Below are 17,981 nucleotides of genomic sequence, written 5' to 3'. Positions count from 1 at the left end.
AGATTTATCACTGAGAGGCTGCTTTAATACTGCAGAGAGTTTATGTGGACGAGAGAGAAACATAACCTTTGCACCTGTAATATTTAAATCTCTTTAAGTCTCTTTTGTCCACTTTTGACCACTTCTGTCCTGATTACTTTGAGGGGCAATTTCTGAAATAAGATCGCGCAACTTTCACACGCTAGCAAAATGAAACTACGCGGAAATCAGCCGCTTTAATTTTATCAATGAAAGGCTAAAAATAGCGCTGAATACGAAAAGACGTAAAACATTGTTGTCAGTACCTCAGATTAGATAAATGGTCGGAGAGAAGGCGGTCTCCTGTGGCGGTTCGAGCACATTCAACCCATAGACTGCAGTTCTATCTATTGTTTTATTTCCGCTGTCATCATAAGTAACATGAAATAAAAATATGTTTCCACACACCAAACTTATACGACGCTGGCGCATCCTCCAACTGCGGGCAGACTTCCTTTTCTCTCCCACTTGCCATTTCTACACGTAATATAACCTGCAGTACTTATACTCCAAACCAGTCACCTCTTCTTTCGCGCGAAAGGGAAACACGCTATCTGAGGTCACATACAGGGCATGAGACTACATTGCGCATGTCATGAACCGTTGAACCGTGCGGTACACACGCGCTCCGAACCGAGACAAGCGAACCGAACGGTTCGGATTTTTTTCATGGACCGTGCCACCCCTAATATATATATATATATATATATATATATATATATATATATATATATATATATATATATATATATATATATATATATATATATATATATATATATATATATATATATATATATATATATATATATATATATATATATATATATATATATATGTGACCCGTCACAAAACCAGGGACTCAAGTCGGCAGCACAAGTTTCGAGAAAATGAGAAACAAAGTTTTTTTTCCGAAATTTGTGATTTTCGTTTTATTGCAGAATCTGTTAGTTAAGATCACGAAGAAGCCTCTCCATGTTTGAGATAGCAGTTTTTGTATATTTAAAAGCGTACATTTTGCGGTTAAAATAGGCTTGTTTTTCCGGAGATTCTAGCGTGCAGCGGGGGGCGTCATTGTCTGTGTGTATATTTACATACTGTATAAGCTTGTGTTTTCGCCTCCGCCCCCAAAGGGAACAGCGTGACTACTAAATAAGGATAGTTCGCCCAAAAATGAAAATAATGTAATTAATGACTCACCCTTATGTCGTTCTAAACTCGGAAACCTCCGTTCATCTTCGGAACACAGTTTAAGATGTTTTATCGTTAGATTTAGTCCGAGAGCTTTCCCCTTCATTGAAAATCTATGTATGGTTTCCATGTCCAGAAAAAACATCATCAAAGTAGTCCATGTGACAACAGTGGGTCAGTAAGATTGTGTTGATGCATCGAAAATACAGTTTGGTCCAAAAATAGCAGAATTACGACTTTATTCAGCATTGTCTTCTCTTCCGGCTCGAGCGTGAAGTCACGTGACTGTAGTGACGCGCTGCCCTGTTCCTCAGACATGTTTGCTAAGTTTTTTTTTTTTTTTCAAACTTATAGCCTGCGTCTCCCCAGACTGTAAAGCTCGGGCGCACAAAACAAAAGAAAAATAAAAGAAGCTGGGGCGGAACAAATAACAGTCAGCCGCATCGTACGTCAGCCGCGTCACTGACTTTATGCGGCGCCGCAGTCGGATGACGTCAAAGTACCGCGAGAGCACTTCAAGAAATCTTACGGAGTAGTTTAATTTCGACTCGCTCTCGCGGTACTTTGACGTCATCTGTATGTCAGTTCTTGCAGCGCAGCATGAGTCCAAACACACAGAAGTTACACAGATATAGTTGTATTCTTCATATAATTGGCTACATGTTTTGTCTATCAATATTTTCCATGAAGTCATTGGCTGATGGAGGAACGAGCGAGCCATTGGTAACCTCTCTAAAGGATGTCATGTTTTCGACGGCGCTGTTTGGATGATCTATTATACTACTTCCCTATTTTAAATACAAACTTTGAAGGCGGGTTCATGTGTTTAACGGGGTGTAAGCTCATATACCCTTACATGTTACGATTTAAATAGTCTTCAGATTATATATTATATTGTATTACCAGACATTCATGCTAAATCTGATGTAAACAATCTATATTTCACGGATTATACGCATTTGTGGACAAATAATGGTCATTGGATAATCTGAAACAGACTGGATTCGACTTGTGATCCCCACAAAGGTAAAAGAGTCATGTTTATTTTTGCGGGTTGTCATTTGGTCATAAAATACTACATATGATGCTAGAACATCTCAAAAAGGGTTTTACAGGGGGCATGGGTTAGCTAAATGAGATGTAAATGAGCCTTATTGTCTCCCCCAGCTGAAAAGAAGAGTCCCTTTCGTCTCGATTTTCTCGGTTTGAGTATTTCTGAGTTCCTATATTCAAATGGCCACAACTTCTCCAAATCTTATCAGATTTTCATGTGTTACACATCGTTGGAAAGCTTAGAAACTGCACTTTCAGAATCTGTGAATAACTCAAAATGCCCAGATCCGACTTGTGTCCCTACTTTCCGTGACTGGTCACATATATGTATATATGTTTATATTTGTATATAATTTATGTATGTGTGTGTATTTATATATACATAATTAAGTAAACACAGCACAGCAAACGATTGGTCTCAACACAATGCATTCAATGTATGCACATTGTGTGTTCCCTTGAAATTGAATCCACAACCTTTACATTGTTGTTAACGCAATCCTCTTCCAATTAAGCTACAGGAATACAAAAAACTTTTTGAACAGTTTAAAACATTTTAATTAAGAATTTGACTAGTATTCGTATGGTCTGCTGAAGTTTAGAACTCGTGCCAGCCCTAGCAGGGAAGATGAAACCCTCTTTCTTTTGATTCATCTACTTTTGATGGATCCAGCTGCACTTAGTATCACGTTTCTCTCTCTGATGTGGTTTTATTTTACCTGTTGAAACTCAAATCTGCTATTCACATTCACTACATCACACACGTGTGAGTCATGGAACAGTGTGTTTAATGTGCAGTGTTGGTGTGTGCGTTTGTTTCATCTGTCTGTGTTAAGATCTGAGTGCTAAGATAAGGTCATGTTTCCTGACTCATGGGATCTGTTGGCATTAAGGTCTCCCTGCTCAGAAGCGAGAAACCAGAATTTCCCTAACATTTAATTTTTTTCTCTCTAACTCAATCCCCATTACAGCATGAGAGAGATGCTCTATAAAGCAAACTTGTGAAGCGTTGCCAACAATCTCCAGGCAGAAAGAGAAGAGTCTAGGGCTGGGGGAAGGGAAGTCCTGGATTTGAAAAAGAGGAAAACTAGGCAAAGGGAGAATAGCACTGGATGTTTCTGCTGTTGTTGAATCTCTGTTATAATGATCCCAGCAGGCCAGAGGACTTTGTGGTCTTTGCCTTAGAGCAGGTCTTAAACTCATTCTCAAGTGTATGTGTGTTTGTTTTTGTGTATGGCTTGTTTGCCATGTGATTTTCCTTAAAAGGAGATTTTAAGGTTTTGGGGTTGGACTGAGATTTTCTGTGTATCTGCACTAACCGTTTTATAAACAACTGGCTTGGTGTAAATAAAATAAAAACCTGTAAATAAAAACCTGTATGTTTTGAAGCTGTCATTCAAAGCCATCCTGGTAAAATCCTGTTGTCTTTAACCCTTGAAATGCACACTACTCTACACAACTCTCAGATGAAACATTAGTGACCCTGTCTGTGTCATTATCTAATTTTGAGATAAGGAGCATCAAAGTTTGATTTCACTCATCGATTTATTTTTTAATGTTTGACATGACGATTTATTTTTTTACTTTATTTTTAATGTTTGACATGACGTTTCTTAGTCAATATAAATATGTCAGGTTTATATTTAGGGCTGGGTATTGGCAAGGGCCTCGCAGTAGGATACGATACATGTGCCACGATGCAATATATCGGGATACGTTACAATAAGGTGCATGGTGCGATACATTGCAATACTTCTTCAATACTTCAAAAAAATTATAGAGAATTTTTTTACTCTTTTTTTAAGCCAAAGTGCTTCCACACGTTGGATTTGAAATCTGCAGTCGCTTAAAATTTTCTGCCATTTTCTCACTCCCGCTAACTTCTGAGGCATTGGCCAAATGGCCGTATATGATGGACAACTGGACAGCGACAACTACAGCAGCGGTGGAGGAGGTCGTTTGACGCACACAGAGGGATTTGATGGTTTTTTAATACCGACACTAGATATCGAAATATCGATACACTATTGTGGCTTTTTTATCACGATAGTTATCTGAATCGATATTTTTGCACAGCCCTAGTTATATTTTCACAGATTGTTTCTTATATAGGATTATTGGTAAATCACAAAAGATGGCTTTAGTTGGGTTTTCACAAGCAGGGTCACGTGTGTTAAGATGTTCAGATCATATCGTAAATAGACATGAAGTGTTTGTTCAAATTGTGCATTTTTACTGCATACTGATGTGATCTCTATTTATAATGTAAATATGAGTAATATGTATCCCATACACAATGCATTTGGATTTTTCACTCTCTCAGCATTGCAAAAACCATGCAAAAATGCATTTGTCCTGACCATGAGGCCACATTGAAACACTTTTTTGCATATATCCATTATTAATTCAACTGCCTGCTTCTAATGTCTGTAAATGAGACATACGTGTTTTGTCATTAGATAAGGCTTTATAGAAACCTTGTTTGTTTTTCCTCATCAGATGCAGAGAGCGAAGATGGTGAGCTAGACCTTAGCGGTATCGACGAAGATGAGATCGATCGGGTAAGTTTTGACCTCTCATGATAACGGCATGATAATTTACTTGTTACCCATAGCACTATAAGAAGTGTTTGAAATGACATCATCAGGATTGTATAAAGCTGAAAGCTGAAATGAATTAATGGAATTACAATGTAATAAAGTGAAATATGAGATGTTGCTATTTACGGTGCCTGTCAGTTGAAGTTAAAGCATTCAGCATGTCAGGATGATCGATGATGTTTTGTTGACTGTGTTTTATTTTTCCTCCTAGTACATCCTAAATGAGAAGGAAATAAAGGTAAAGACCGAGCTGTGGATGATTCAAAACGCAGACTACCTCAAAGAACAGAAAGGTGGGAGAGGTGGAACGGTCCGGTTTGTTCATTTTAACCGTGGCAGATTAATTTTAACCAAGCGGATATGTTAATTATATTTGACACAGTGTTTCTATTTCCTTTAGAAAAGGAAGAAAGAATAGCAAAGGAAAAGGAGGAAGGTACATATAAAGAACGGAAGGTAATGCAATGTTTCATAAAAGGCGGTTGTAGGTGTGAAGTGTATGTATGTTTGTTTACCTCCTTATTTCTGTATTTGCGATTCACAGACAAGAAAGCCAGGGAAGAGGCGTGAGCCGATTAACGCCAGCACTGCAGACGAGGCCATTGAGAAGATGTTAGAACGGAAACGCATTTCTACTAAAATAAACTACGATGTTCTGAAAGACTTGAATAAATCAAACCCAAAAAGTCCCACTCGCCAGTCAGAAGAACCTTCCGATGGGTTGAAAAGAACCCCCGCGAGCCGCCAGCCGAAACCCCATCTGTCTTCACCGAAGATGAGCAAAACCGTCAGCAGTTTTGGCAAGAGGTATGGAGCTATTAAGCCCTCATTTCCAACCTGTCATGTCACGATCATACATTCTCCTCTTAAAAATTCACACTTTTATTTTCTCACCTAAAAAGCTGCGTCCCAATTTGCTATAATATTTTAACAGTGTATATACATTGTTTCTGTACAGTGGCTACTGTTTGTAGGGTTGCTGGATATTTTAACATTATTATACACATATACAAATATTTATGGATCTGTTTTTTTTTTAGTAAGCTTGTGTGTTCGAAAGTGGTGTGTGCAGTCTTTAATCACATCTTCATCTACTTCATACACCCACCCTTGTTTTTCTATGTTTCTTAACAAACCTTTTGCTTGACTTATTTACGAATAGTCTTTGACAAATGCTTCATGTAGATCAGTTTAAATTATCATTTGATTTGGATTAGTTTTCCACGCAAAGCTAATGAAGAGGGAGCTTTTGTGGGTTGGGCTACAAATGTGAAAGGTCTCTTTATGTCTTTTACCCTTTTGTGCTTTACAGGGCAGGTCTGAATGATTGTTAAGAATAGCAAATGGTAAGCTAAATTAACTATGGGTGTGTGACAGAGAGACTCGTACATATGGTCAGTTAGAAAAGCATAGTCTGCTCTATATTTAGTCTCTAAATGCTGGTATGGAAGACATTAAAGTTTAGAGCACATATTTAAAGCGAGCTCCCGTTTTGGTCCCCTCCCTGGCATCCTCCCTTCATGTGTGTGGTGTTTTACTACTGTGTTTAGGTTGTGAGCTCATTTCTATTCAGCACTTGTTGATCTTTGGTTAAAGATTTATCTAGGTTGTAATTAGTAATGGATATTCGCTTTTGAAGGAAAGGCACAAATGTGCTCCACATTCAGTTTGTCATGCCGCATGAAGGCCGATGTCATGGAACGATGAGCATCCTTCTCTTTCTTTCTTTCTGTCTCTCTTTTGCTCTTTTTTTTTGAGTCACTCTCTTTTTTATTCCATGTGTGGTGTTTTACCCGTTGCTGAATGAATGGTTGAAGTGAACAGGATTGATCTGTTGAATCATTCATTCTGAAAGCAGCTTTTATGTCGTTTTTTTTGTGAATGGAAAGGTGAGGTACCAATCTGAGCAACCTTTTAAAAGCCATTACACTGTTACAACAGCAGGTCAGTCTGTGTCTTCTCACACACACACACACACAAAAATAATAACAGGCTACAGTCTCTTTACTGAATGCTGTGTGTCTGAATGGAAGTTTTTGTATTATTTAGTGGTATGTCTTTTAAAGCTCAATGGTGTCTTCTCATTCAATTTTGATATATTCACTTATTTTGTTTGCTTAGTGCTTACGGATAAAAATATTTTGTTTCATTTTCTCGTTCTAAGATGTTTTCTGTAACTTGGGAAATGTGTTGTAGAAATAAAAGGTAATTAAATAATATTTATTAGCCTTTTGATCACAGGTTATTCATAATGCACAGAAATATTAACCTCAGATGCAAAAGCCGCTAAATTCTACATTTGTCAAATGAGATTAAATAAAATCAGAATAGATTAAGAAAAATTTATTTTCAAGAAAACATGTCAGACGCACTTAGCGGGTTTAGCATCTGAGCTCTTCATAATATATTGCATATTTTTCACGTACTAAAAAGTTTTTAGTGTCATACTTCAGTTATGAATCGGTAGAAATGTGTCTTGGTTCTTAAGGCCTCTTACTGGTTTCGCTGTTTAAAGGGGGGGTTCAATGGTATTTCAAGCATTCTGACTTATTAACACAGTTATAGAGTTGTTTCCTCATGCTAAACTTAGGCAAAGTGTCAAAAAAGCAGTTGGGCGTGTTACAGAGTATTTCTGTGCAGAATGCACTTCGCCAGGGTTCGTACAAGTTTCGGAGAATTTTTTTCGATTACAGGTCCAGCTGACGTTTCAGGTTTTTTTTATTAGTGGGTAACCCGCGGGTCGGGTTTGGACGGGTAAAGAAATTGTAACTTGAATGTGGGGCCTATGTGGCAATGTAATTTCCGCAACGTAACTTGATATCCCCAAACCTTTAGCTTCACGGAAGCACCAAGTAGCTCCTGCTGCCAGCCACAACAACAAAACAAACGGAGAAATAAAAGATGAAAGACGATCTGCGGGAGAAATTAAGGTAGAGAATTTGTGAATAGATAATACAAACGCTGCTTTGTAAATGTTGAAAATGTTTATCATTATCCTATCTCTATATTAATATGACCATACTGGTTTCTATGGTTCATTCGCGTATGTTGTTGCCAGTTTAGAGGGCGATGTAATCTAATGGCTGTTTCCAAGCACTTTTAGGCTGAAATAAAGCCTCTTTTTAATAACATTACTAATGCCTAGTATGTCTGTTTTAATGGTCACGGGCGCGGGGCGGTGAGGGTTGTGAAAATAGATACAGTGTTGCGGGGCGGGTTGGGGCGGGCCAAATATTTCATAAAAGCGGGACCCGCGGGTTGGAAAAAACGCTGACCCGCGCATCACTATTTTCTATACGTAGTACTTCTTTATATGGGCACTTCACCCGGAAAACCCCGCCCACCCTTCAATCAACGGGAGACGCTAGAACTTACAAACATTACTTCACACGATAGCTTTGTTTCATATATAGACTCAACAATGGCACGAAAGAAGAAGTGTGTGTTTTGGATGCAAGGAGAAGAAAGCTAGCCTTATGAAAACAATATAGTTTATTATCCGGGGTAGCTGTGGAGTTTTGCTTGTGTCGTTGATGCGCTGGATTTTCCCAACCGGGCAAATGCCATTATTCATTATTCTGAGTTGCATGCGGTAATTAAGACTTCTGTCTTATGTTGGAAATGGGCGCGTGCATATTATATAAATGACACGAACGTGTAGTGAATCATAAGTTAAACAGTGTTGTATGGTGTTGCATGAGTCATACTTGCTCCTCCCGCGGTAGTAACTCCTCCTTCTTCATTTTTTCGTACGTTATTGGAAAGATTTGGTAAAGCTAATATTTATTTTATAAATCTGATTAAACTAAAGACTCTTCGGAGATATAAAGAATGTAATACTACTCTATAGTTACTCCAGATTAACATCAGCAATGCAGAAACAGCGTGTGTTACGTGAGCTTTAAGTTTTAAATGGAGACGCTATTAATTTTTTTTATTTTATACTGTAGCTGTCATACATCCAAGTCGTGAGACAAGGAAGGATTAGGAAATAAGTCTAGTGACATAGTCTTTAAAAAGCTTAATATCCAAATAAAACTCCATTAAAGAGCACCTATTTCATTGCTAAAAACAACTGTATTTTGTGTATTTGGTATAGTACAATATGTTTGCGTGTTTTATGGTAAAAACACATTATTTTCTACATACCGTACATTTTTGTAGCTCCAGATTTCACTCTCTTCCTGAAACGGACGGATTTGAAAAGCGCTGTGTCCCTGATTGGCCAGCTAATCTGTACGTTGTGATTGGCCTGATTACTTCTGACGTCAGCCGGAAATGTGACGAAAGATTCGGTGAAATTCCGGAATTATGATAATGTCGGTCTTGTCTATATCAACACTCCCAGGAAGTAAACTGTTGCCTCAGTCCGTGTGTTTGATGTAGTCCAAGAAAAGAGATTTACGTTGGAGACAATTACTTTTACTTTGGGGTATGTACCTTTTGCATATAGTTAACATGTACTAATACACACTGGCACACCAAAGTAAATAAAAAAAATGTGAATTGGACAATAGGTGCTCTTTAATATTATTGTGGTTTTTATTTTATATTATCATCAAGATCACCTGAATTTTAAAATAAATAATAAATTAAATAAATCCTTTATTGTGTCACCCAGCTCTTCCACACACTTTCATTTCTCTTAAAAATTGCCTTGTTCAAGCTGAAGCCGAATTTATCACAGAAACCCAATTTGCAGTTCTGTGTGTTTGTGTTTGTGTGTGTGTGTCTGTGCTTTAATATGCAGACAGTAAAGCCATTGTACTGCAAGTTCAATTCACCGTCTATGACAAATTTGAGGTATTATGTACTGTGTTATGCACTGACACACGTAACCTCCCATTTCTGCCCCTCTGCTGTATTTTTACAGCATGTTCCTGACATCCTCCTGCAATTACCTGAACATCAACCCATCTGCTGGTCTGTTCATCTCTCTGTTTGTCTGTACCTTAAATTTAATAAGTCTCTCATTCTCTCCCTCTGTTCCAGAAATAGCACAGATAATTGCCCCCTGCTGTTTTCCCCCTCTATCCCCCTTTTCTGCTCGTTTTTTCACCCGTAGCTCTACATTCACTGTAAATTGAGGTTATAGCAACTGTGCGTGTGAGCCAATGTAATTTTCCTGAAATGGCAAAGGTTTCATTAGAGTGTGTGTTGGAGGCGAAGGTTTTTGAGAACCTGAGACGGATTGTTCTCATTTTTGTGGCGTACCGACCGGTCTTTTGTTCTCAACACTTCATTTGTATCAGTACATGAAACATCTCATGAAGACGTTCACACCTGGAGTGCCAGAAATCGCCATCTCACACCATCACACATCTGGTAATTAAACAATCTCGCTTTCTCTCACACAGCTGTTCCATAGACTGTCATCCTCAACTACAAATGTGCCAAGCTGCAGCACAGCTGGTTGTCTGAACAACTAGTCGGTTGGTCAGTCTTCTGGAAGCCTTTTATAATTGGCTGATTTAGGGTTAAATCCACTGAACATAAATGTGACTTATTTAGGTTGCTTTGGGACGTTCATGGGGATGAAAAATATTCCTGTATTGAAAAACTGTTAGATGGAAACAAACAAAATAGAGCAGAACCCAGGAGTGTGTTTAACTGGCTGTTATAAATAAAACTCATGGTGCAGGACGGCAAAATAAAAAGATCTCTTTTACAGAACATTTGTAGAATAATGGCAAAATTATGCATAATTACTGAAAAAGTGCTTACCAAGCGTGCCGCACAAGCCCTGAAAAGTGAAGCCAAAACGTCTCGATCGCCCCCCCAGTCCTAGTATAGGTCATAAACCCCGCCTCCCCCATGTTATTCAATGGGACTTGAGACCAACTAAACAATTTAATTACACTTCAATTATCTTTTTTCAGAAGCTGGTTTCTGTCGTTTACTGTAGTTTTTATCACGCTGATGTAAATTCAAGTGTTTGTTTTTAAAATAAGTTGGTTTTTAGTTAGTTATTTAATGCTATAAAAACAGTGGTGTTACGTCATGATTGACAGCTGTGATATGCGCATTCACAGAGGGAGGGCATTGATTTTGCGGCTTTACTTTCTGGTCACTACTGCGCATGACTGGTCCCGAAATCGGTACTGCGCAGACTCAAGACCCATGTCAGCGCTGTAACGGGTCACTAACGGCTTCTCACCAATGTAAGTGAGCGAACGACGTCGTCCATCTTTTTTTTCAGTCTATGGTGCTAACAGTAGCAGTTTTAAAAGTCTGATAGTAATCATCTTAAAATGTGTTGCTAAAATGAATTATAAAAAAAAGTTTTGATGCCAGTAGCTGCATTTCTTTATATGAAATGCATTTAGAGCCATGGTTTTACTGTCAGTCTCTCTTTACTTTATCTCCCAACTTTACTAGTTGTTGATGAATGATTGGTTTTTTTCTTTCTTCTCACATTATTTAAGATTTATTTATATAGCCCTTTTTTACAATGTTGCTTTGCTTCAAAGCATGCTTCACAAGAAATATGAAGGAAAAGACCAAAAAACAGAGAAATTATTAAAGATATAGTATAGGGGAGAACCAGGGCAAAAGTAATGTGGGAGACGAAAGTAACAAAGCGATTTTCTCTGAGCCCTGATAACATTTACATCCCAGACTATGACAGCATCTTTAGCACACAAACCCTTGACAGACCTGACAAATATTGTTATTTACTCCCCGTTTTCTCTGTGTAGATCCAGAAAGGTGTTTTCAACCATGAAAAATAAATTCCTAAAGCGGTCATTTTTTCTTAACGCGTTGTGTTTCTCATTTCATGTTTTACAATACTGATCAATCTACAGGTTATTTATTGCTCTAACACATCCTTAAGTTTGATGTCTCAGAGTTTTTCAAAATAAAAGTAAATTGTGTTTAAATGTGAGGAGATCCTGTCGGGATGAAAGTAACACTTGTTACTTTTGTCCCGCTGCTAATACTATTGTATATGCTGATTAATTTGATTTAATTTCATTTTCATAGGGTTCAAACTGTTAAAAAAAATTATTCTCAACAATTTAAGTTTGTACTGTTGGTTGCTTTTGAAACATTTATAAAACTAAAATTTAAAATAAAAATGTAATCTCATAATTTTTTACAAAGATAAATGACAAAATATGTTTGCAGTTACAAATAAACAAGGTCATAGTCATGTATATTTAATAAAATATGTGCAACACATACATCTATCTTGTTTTGTTGTGTTACTTTTGACTCACCTGTGTGATACTTTTATCCCTGCAGGTGGGGTCAAAAGTAACAATTCACTACTTATGTTTAAAGTGAAATTATACTTAAGTCGTTTTACTTAAATTGTACTTTCGCCACCGCTCTCCCCTTTATAATAGAATATATAGTATTATTGCAATTTGTATTGTCCTTAATAAGTAGATTATAATCTTAGTAAAATGCTATATAGGTTTTCCTTGACTATCAAACATTTACGCACACTAGTAGGTAAATAGTACGTTTGAATTCAGACAAACTTTTCTTTTTGCCCGCTAATTTTGACAAACTATATACTGTTAGTATAGAAATATGTGATTTCGGATGCAGTGATATGGGCGTTTCACAGTGCACACAGCAGTCGCGAGGGTCTAGTTAATTTTCAATAGGAGACATGAGGAAAGCCTAAAATTGGGGCGGTTACAAAGGTGGAAAGGAGTTGGTCCTCATACCTTGCTCCTCTTCACAGCAGGCATAGTTAAACGTATTTGCATTAAATGCTGCTCAAAAAGCTTCCAGTATACGAGAAAAGCTGTAGCCGCACAGTGATTTCACTGCTTGCCGCATCTGAAATGCCCATTAGTTATTTAATAATAAATAACAAGGACCATATTAAAGTATACATGTCTTTCAATAGTACATGGAAAGTCCCTGAAAATAATAATAAAAAAATTATTTGCAGTAATACAGCAGTGTTAAAAGCATCTCTCTCGCTCTCTCTTTCTCTGTGTGGTTTATTTTGCTGTAGGCTCCGAGTCTTTCTTAATCAGCTCTCTGGCAAAAAACCTACATCTCTTGAAAGACCAGGAGGTGAGCTGTCTGAGAGATGAAATAAAATTATGTTTATCTCAAGGCTGAGTTGACCCAGAAAAGGAGGTTTTGGTCACGCTTGGAAAAAGGAGAAACTTACCTCCCTACCTGCGACCATAAGCTTTCTTCTGAGAAGTGTGCATTTTTGCTCAAGCCTTGTGGCAATAATGTCTGGTGTCATACACCTTCAGTAAAATAAACCACTATTAACATCAGCTGCTTAGTCATACACAAAGATCAGCATCTGGATTGTAAAAGCGATGCAGTCAGTCAGAAAAAATGTTCAGAGAGAAACCAATCAAACCATCATAACCACAAACCAGACAAAAGAAATGAAATAAGGGCATGCACACATGATGACCATTGTGCTCGGTGTTTGAATAACTGTGACCCACTCAGTTGAATGAACAATGTGGTAGCCCTTCACGTACAGTATGTGTCATCCTTGTGGCGTTTGTCTGTGAACAGTCTGTTTCCCAGGAATAGAACGTTGTCACTGTTTTTTTGGCTCCGATCGCATGTTGCCCTGCCAAACACTGCTCCCCGTCACAGAAGGCAACACAGCATTGATATGATACTCGCATGCTGGGTTATGAAGCACTGTCGACATTGATAAGTTCCTGAGAATTTTAACATGTTGAAAAGATTATGTACAATAAAAGTCTGTCTGTCTATAAAAAGTATGTGTTGCAGTTGAACGAAGAATGTATGTCTGAGTAGATTTGGGACATCTTGTGGTTATTTAAAGATGGAAGTGTTCCCACGAGAACTGGATCTCTTCTGCATATTTCAACATCAGGCGAATCATGAATCTGATTAGTGCTTATTTATGCTTCGGGTGTAACGCATCATCATATCTGTACCTTATTAACATATCATAAATTCTGTGGAATAATGAGTAAACTCATTATCCTGACTGTGCCGCTGTATGTTTACTTGGAAATGTTATTACTGTGGAAAAACTTTCTCTCAACCGTCTTGCTCTTCTGCCTTTTCTGTATCTGTTCTTCTGTTCTGTTTTGATCAAATGTGACCCTGTCTGTAAAGTCTTAATGTAATTATAAAGCGAGGAGGATCAAAGTTTAATTTTATTTGTTGATTTCAAACTTTGACATGACCTTAATCTGTCAATATTAAAGTCGCCATGAAGCGGATGTAGCGATTGTCTTATTATCCATGTTTTTGATTTAGGATTATGAGGCATATGTATTTTTTATTTTATCTTTTAAATAGCGAAGCTCACAGATACTGCAATTTTTCTTTTCTCTTTTTTTCCAATATAATGCGATTTTTTTAAATGTATTGGGGTTGTATTTTTATAGAATGTTCTTTACATTATGTAGGATTATTTTATGTAGAAAATAGAAAATCACAAAAAATAACAAAGTGTACTCAAAATATAACAGTGTGAGGTTCGAGGTAGTTGATTCAAGGCTGGACATGTCCATGTCTACCACCTTATGGCGTGTTTGATTCACAAATATTCATCTTATTCATGCTTTGTTTTTTGAAAATAATTTTTTCACAATATATAGAGTATACAATTTGTTATAAATTAATAAATTAATTTAAATAATGTGTCAAGATTTGCATTATAATGACTCAGTGACTTTTAGATAATGCACTGAACAAGTAAATCTATTACATTTATCCACAATACAGGGTTTGCACGGGTCCTTGAAATCCTTGAAAGTTTGTAAATCTGGGGAAATAAATTCAAGGCCCTAGGAAGTATTTGAAAATATACATACATAGATAGAGGGCATTGAAAGTGCTTGAATATATTTTATGCAAGAAGTTTTCTGGAAAAAATCCATATTATTTCCTGTGTAGTGAGGATAATATCATAAAAATGTTAGACTTTAAGCACACGTGCTAAACTATTCGCTTTAAATGCTTATATCTTCTGTATGCGAATGTTGATTCATACCAAAATGCTTTTTTGCATATTTGTGTTTGACACCTGAAAACGTCTCGAGTTGCGTATGTAACTGTTCTTTCCTGAGAAGGGAACGAGACGCTGCGTCTCCCTTGCCATACTTCCTGCGTCCCTGTAACGCCGTCTTAGGCAATATTTTAGATAGCGATATACTTCCTGGCTTCCGCTTCACCCTTTCTTTATAGTAAAGCCTCACCATTGAATTTGATACACATTCAGACACACTTACCCCTAAAGTGTCACCGCAGTGACGCAGCGCTAGTTCCCTTTAAAGGGAACTGTAACAATGTATCAAAAGATCACACAATGTAACCTTGCTCTCACTTGAAATGTGTAGGTATTGGACCTGGAAAGTCCTTAAAAGGTCCTTAAATTTGATGTTAACTAATGTGTGGGAACCCTGACAATACCTTGAAAGAAAATCTCTGAATCGTCTTTTCTTAATAATCATGTCGGTCTATCTTTGTCTCTTTTTATCTTTAAGGTTACAGCCCTTGATATGTCCGCAGCCCTCTAAGAAGGTGGCTCTTGACCAGGTGAGCGAGTTAAATCACCGTCTTTCACAGCCTGACAGAGTTTTGGTGAATCTCTCTAGATATTAAACCAATTTTCCTCAACCCTCAAATGGCCTCTGGCCCAAAATTTCACCTAGTTTATCCTCCGCGTTATGAATCAATATTAAATTGACCTAGAATCAAGTTTTTCTCTTTCATGTCTAAATTAGAAAATTATTTTGAGCTAGAGTGCTGGTCTTGGATACTCAAGTAGATACTCAAAGGCCCTGGTTCATCATCATGTGAAGATAAATTGTGAACTTTACACACTACAGGGATGGAGAACAAATTTCAAGTAAAGGAGAACAAACTACATGAATCTATGCCCTCAAATAACAAGCAATCATTCACGCTTCTGTTGTGAACCTACATTTGTGTGTTTATGAGTGCTGTATTTTAGACTGAATTTTTTACTTAAATGTAAAGTAAATTATATTAAATGTAATGTAAAGTTTTTATTAGGGTGTAAATTAGGGTTAGTATATAATAATTACAATCGGCTATATTTAAATACATATACGTGCGCGATTACACAAAACAAATGATTTTATTGGTATGAGGGGCCACAACTCTGCATTGTTGTAACTAGGCAACCTTTATCCATTACTTGGCAACAGGGAATATTTAGCTTTATGATTGGCGGTGTTCCTGATGTCCCTCATAAACAAAACAGTTCATAATTTCCATAATTTAAGATGTAAAATTCCTTTCTTCCTTTTTTCCTTCCTTTATTTTTCATTCTCTATCTTCAGAATGGTTCTGGCCTTCCATTGGCCGCCCCTGTCCAGAATGCTGTTGTTGTGGAAAGCGGACCGGTTTCATATGAAGATCCTACAGGTGAAGAAGAGGAGGATGAAGAGGAGGAACCTTGCATCAGTGCCATGGATTTAATGGGTCGTGGTGGTGGTATGTTATGCAGTAAAATCGAACCTTCACATTTTAAATGACCTTTGGTCTTTTGGGGATCGTTTCATAATGTGTTATTCCTTAAGAACTTTACCACAGATTACAAATATTTGACAGGTCCAGCCACTTTTAGCCCATATAACTATATGATTCAGAAAGTAACAGTATCTGTTCTGTCCTTTTTACAGATTACGGGTTCGAATTAGACGATGATGATGGATTTTAACTCTAAAAGATGTATGTGAGGGCGCCGTTGGACGTAACGCACTAACTTATCCTGCTGCTTATTTCTACCACAAGAAAGACATCCAGCCTTCATCTCACTGGCGTTGGTGATTCTGTTTGTGAAGATGAATTGTGAACTTTACACACTACAGCAGGGATGGGCAACTTCGGTCCTGGAGGGCCGGTGTCCTGCAGAGTTTAGCTCCAACTTGCCTCAGCACACCTGCCTAAAAGTTTCTAGTATGCCTAGTAAGACCTTAATTGGCTGCTTCAGGTGTGTTTAATTATGGTTGGAGCTAAACTCTGCAGGACACCGGCCCTCCAGGACCGAAGTTGCCCATCCCTGCACTACAGGGATAAAGAACAAATTTCAAGTAAAAGAGAACAAACTACATGAATCTATGCCCTCAACAACAAGCACTCATTCACGCGTTTGGTGTGATTAAACCCCACATTCGTGTGTTTGTAAGTGCTGTCTGCTCATACGTGTATGTAATATATAACTTTCAAAGTCACACCTGAGCCTGAACTGTGCAGTTATGTAACAAACTCAGCCATCATTAATCATCAGGTAGCCACATATTCGCTGCTATGTGTATGCATATATAATGATTTAAACCTACAGCGGATAAACCAGGAGTTTGAGCGTGTGTGCGCGTGCGCGTGCGTGTGTGTGTGTGTGTGTGTGTGTGTGTGTGTGTGTGTGTGTGTGTGTGTGTGTGTGTGTGTGTGTGTGTGTGTGTGTGTGTGTGTGTGTGTGTGTGTGTGTGTAGGGATGAAGAGAGATGATTCTCTGGTTGGGAGTGTGTAAGCCTGCTAGCTAACTGCATTACTGTGTGTTTTAGCGTAATGATGACATATGATATTGCACAACTAAAGCGATTAGCCCCACAGAAGCCCTGTGTGCGGACGTGCATGCACACGTGCCTTTGACTATTGCTGTGTACAAGCCTGAAATACTATGACTTTTAAAACCAAAGTGTTAATCTTTAAACCAGATGTACCTCTGTTTGCTGTTTTTGACAGTGTTAAATTTTGCTCTATCACTTAGCTGGTTTTCTAGTGCCTTTTTATTATACAGCGACTTACTGGTGTAGTTTGGGCTAATAGGCCGCTATTTATTTTAAGTATAATGTTTGCAAGGTATTATTATTTGACTAGGAAATAATGATTTTGATTTCAGTTGATTTCTGATTTTTCCCTGGTTTAGTAACATGAGTGCTTGAAAAATTCATTCCGCATAAATGTTGTTAGGATATGGAAAGGCTTTATTTTGAGTGTTTACAAAATGCGATGTACATTTATTTTCATATTAGGAAAATTGAGGATTTGTTGTGAAATATATTGAGGATAGCAAAATAACATTTCATAGTTGTCTAAAGTTAAATGTCTGAGAGTAAGAATCAACAGTGTTTTAATGTGAGCACACTTGATATTTAAAAGTTGGTCCTTGGAGAA

The 17,981-nt window shown here is 37.6% G+C and overlaps 1 protein-coding gene across 2 annotated transcripts in view; it reads left to right on the top strand.

The window, feature by feature from the left end:
* The window catches only part of brf1a (BRF1 general transcription factor IIIB subunit a), a 42,490-nt gene extending 25,697 nt beyond the window's left edge, over positions 1-16,793 (top strand). For both annotated transcript variants that reach the window (XM_065296440.2, XM_065296441.2), the window contains 7 exons: positions 4,762-4,823; positions 5,074-5,155; positions 5,263-5,318; positions 5,407-5,669; positions 15,323-15,374; positions 16,145-16,298; positions 16,487-16,793. In XM_065296440.2, coding sequence (XP_065152512.1) covers positions 4,762-4,823; positions 5,074-5,155; positions 5,263-5,318; positions 5,407-5,669; positions 15,323-15,374; positions 16,145-16,298; positions 16,487-16,524 — 707 coding nt within the window. In that variant the 3' untranslated portion in view covers positions 16,525-16,793. The remainder of the gene's footprint in view (positions 1-4,761; positions 4,824-5,073; positions 5,156-5,262; positions 5,319-5,406; positions 5,670-15,322; positions 15,375-16,144; positions 16,299-16,486) is intronic.
* The last annotated feature ends 1,188 nt before the right edge of the window (positions 16,794-17,981 follow it).

This window comes from Paramisgurnus dabryanus, chromosome 20, assembly GCF_030506205.2.
Source record: "Paramisgurnus dabryanus chromosome 20, PD_genome_1.1, whole genome shotgun sequence".
Classification (NCBI taxonomy): Eukaryota; Metazoa; Chordata; class Actinopteri; order Cypriniformes; family Cobitidae; genus Paramisgurnus; species Paramisgurnus dabryanus.
The sequence above is the reverse complement of the archived record's forward strand: the minus strand, read 5'-3'. Positions and strand labels throughout refer to the sequence as shown.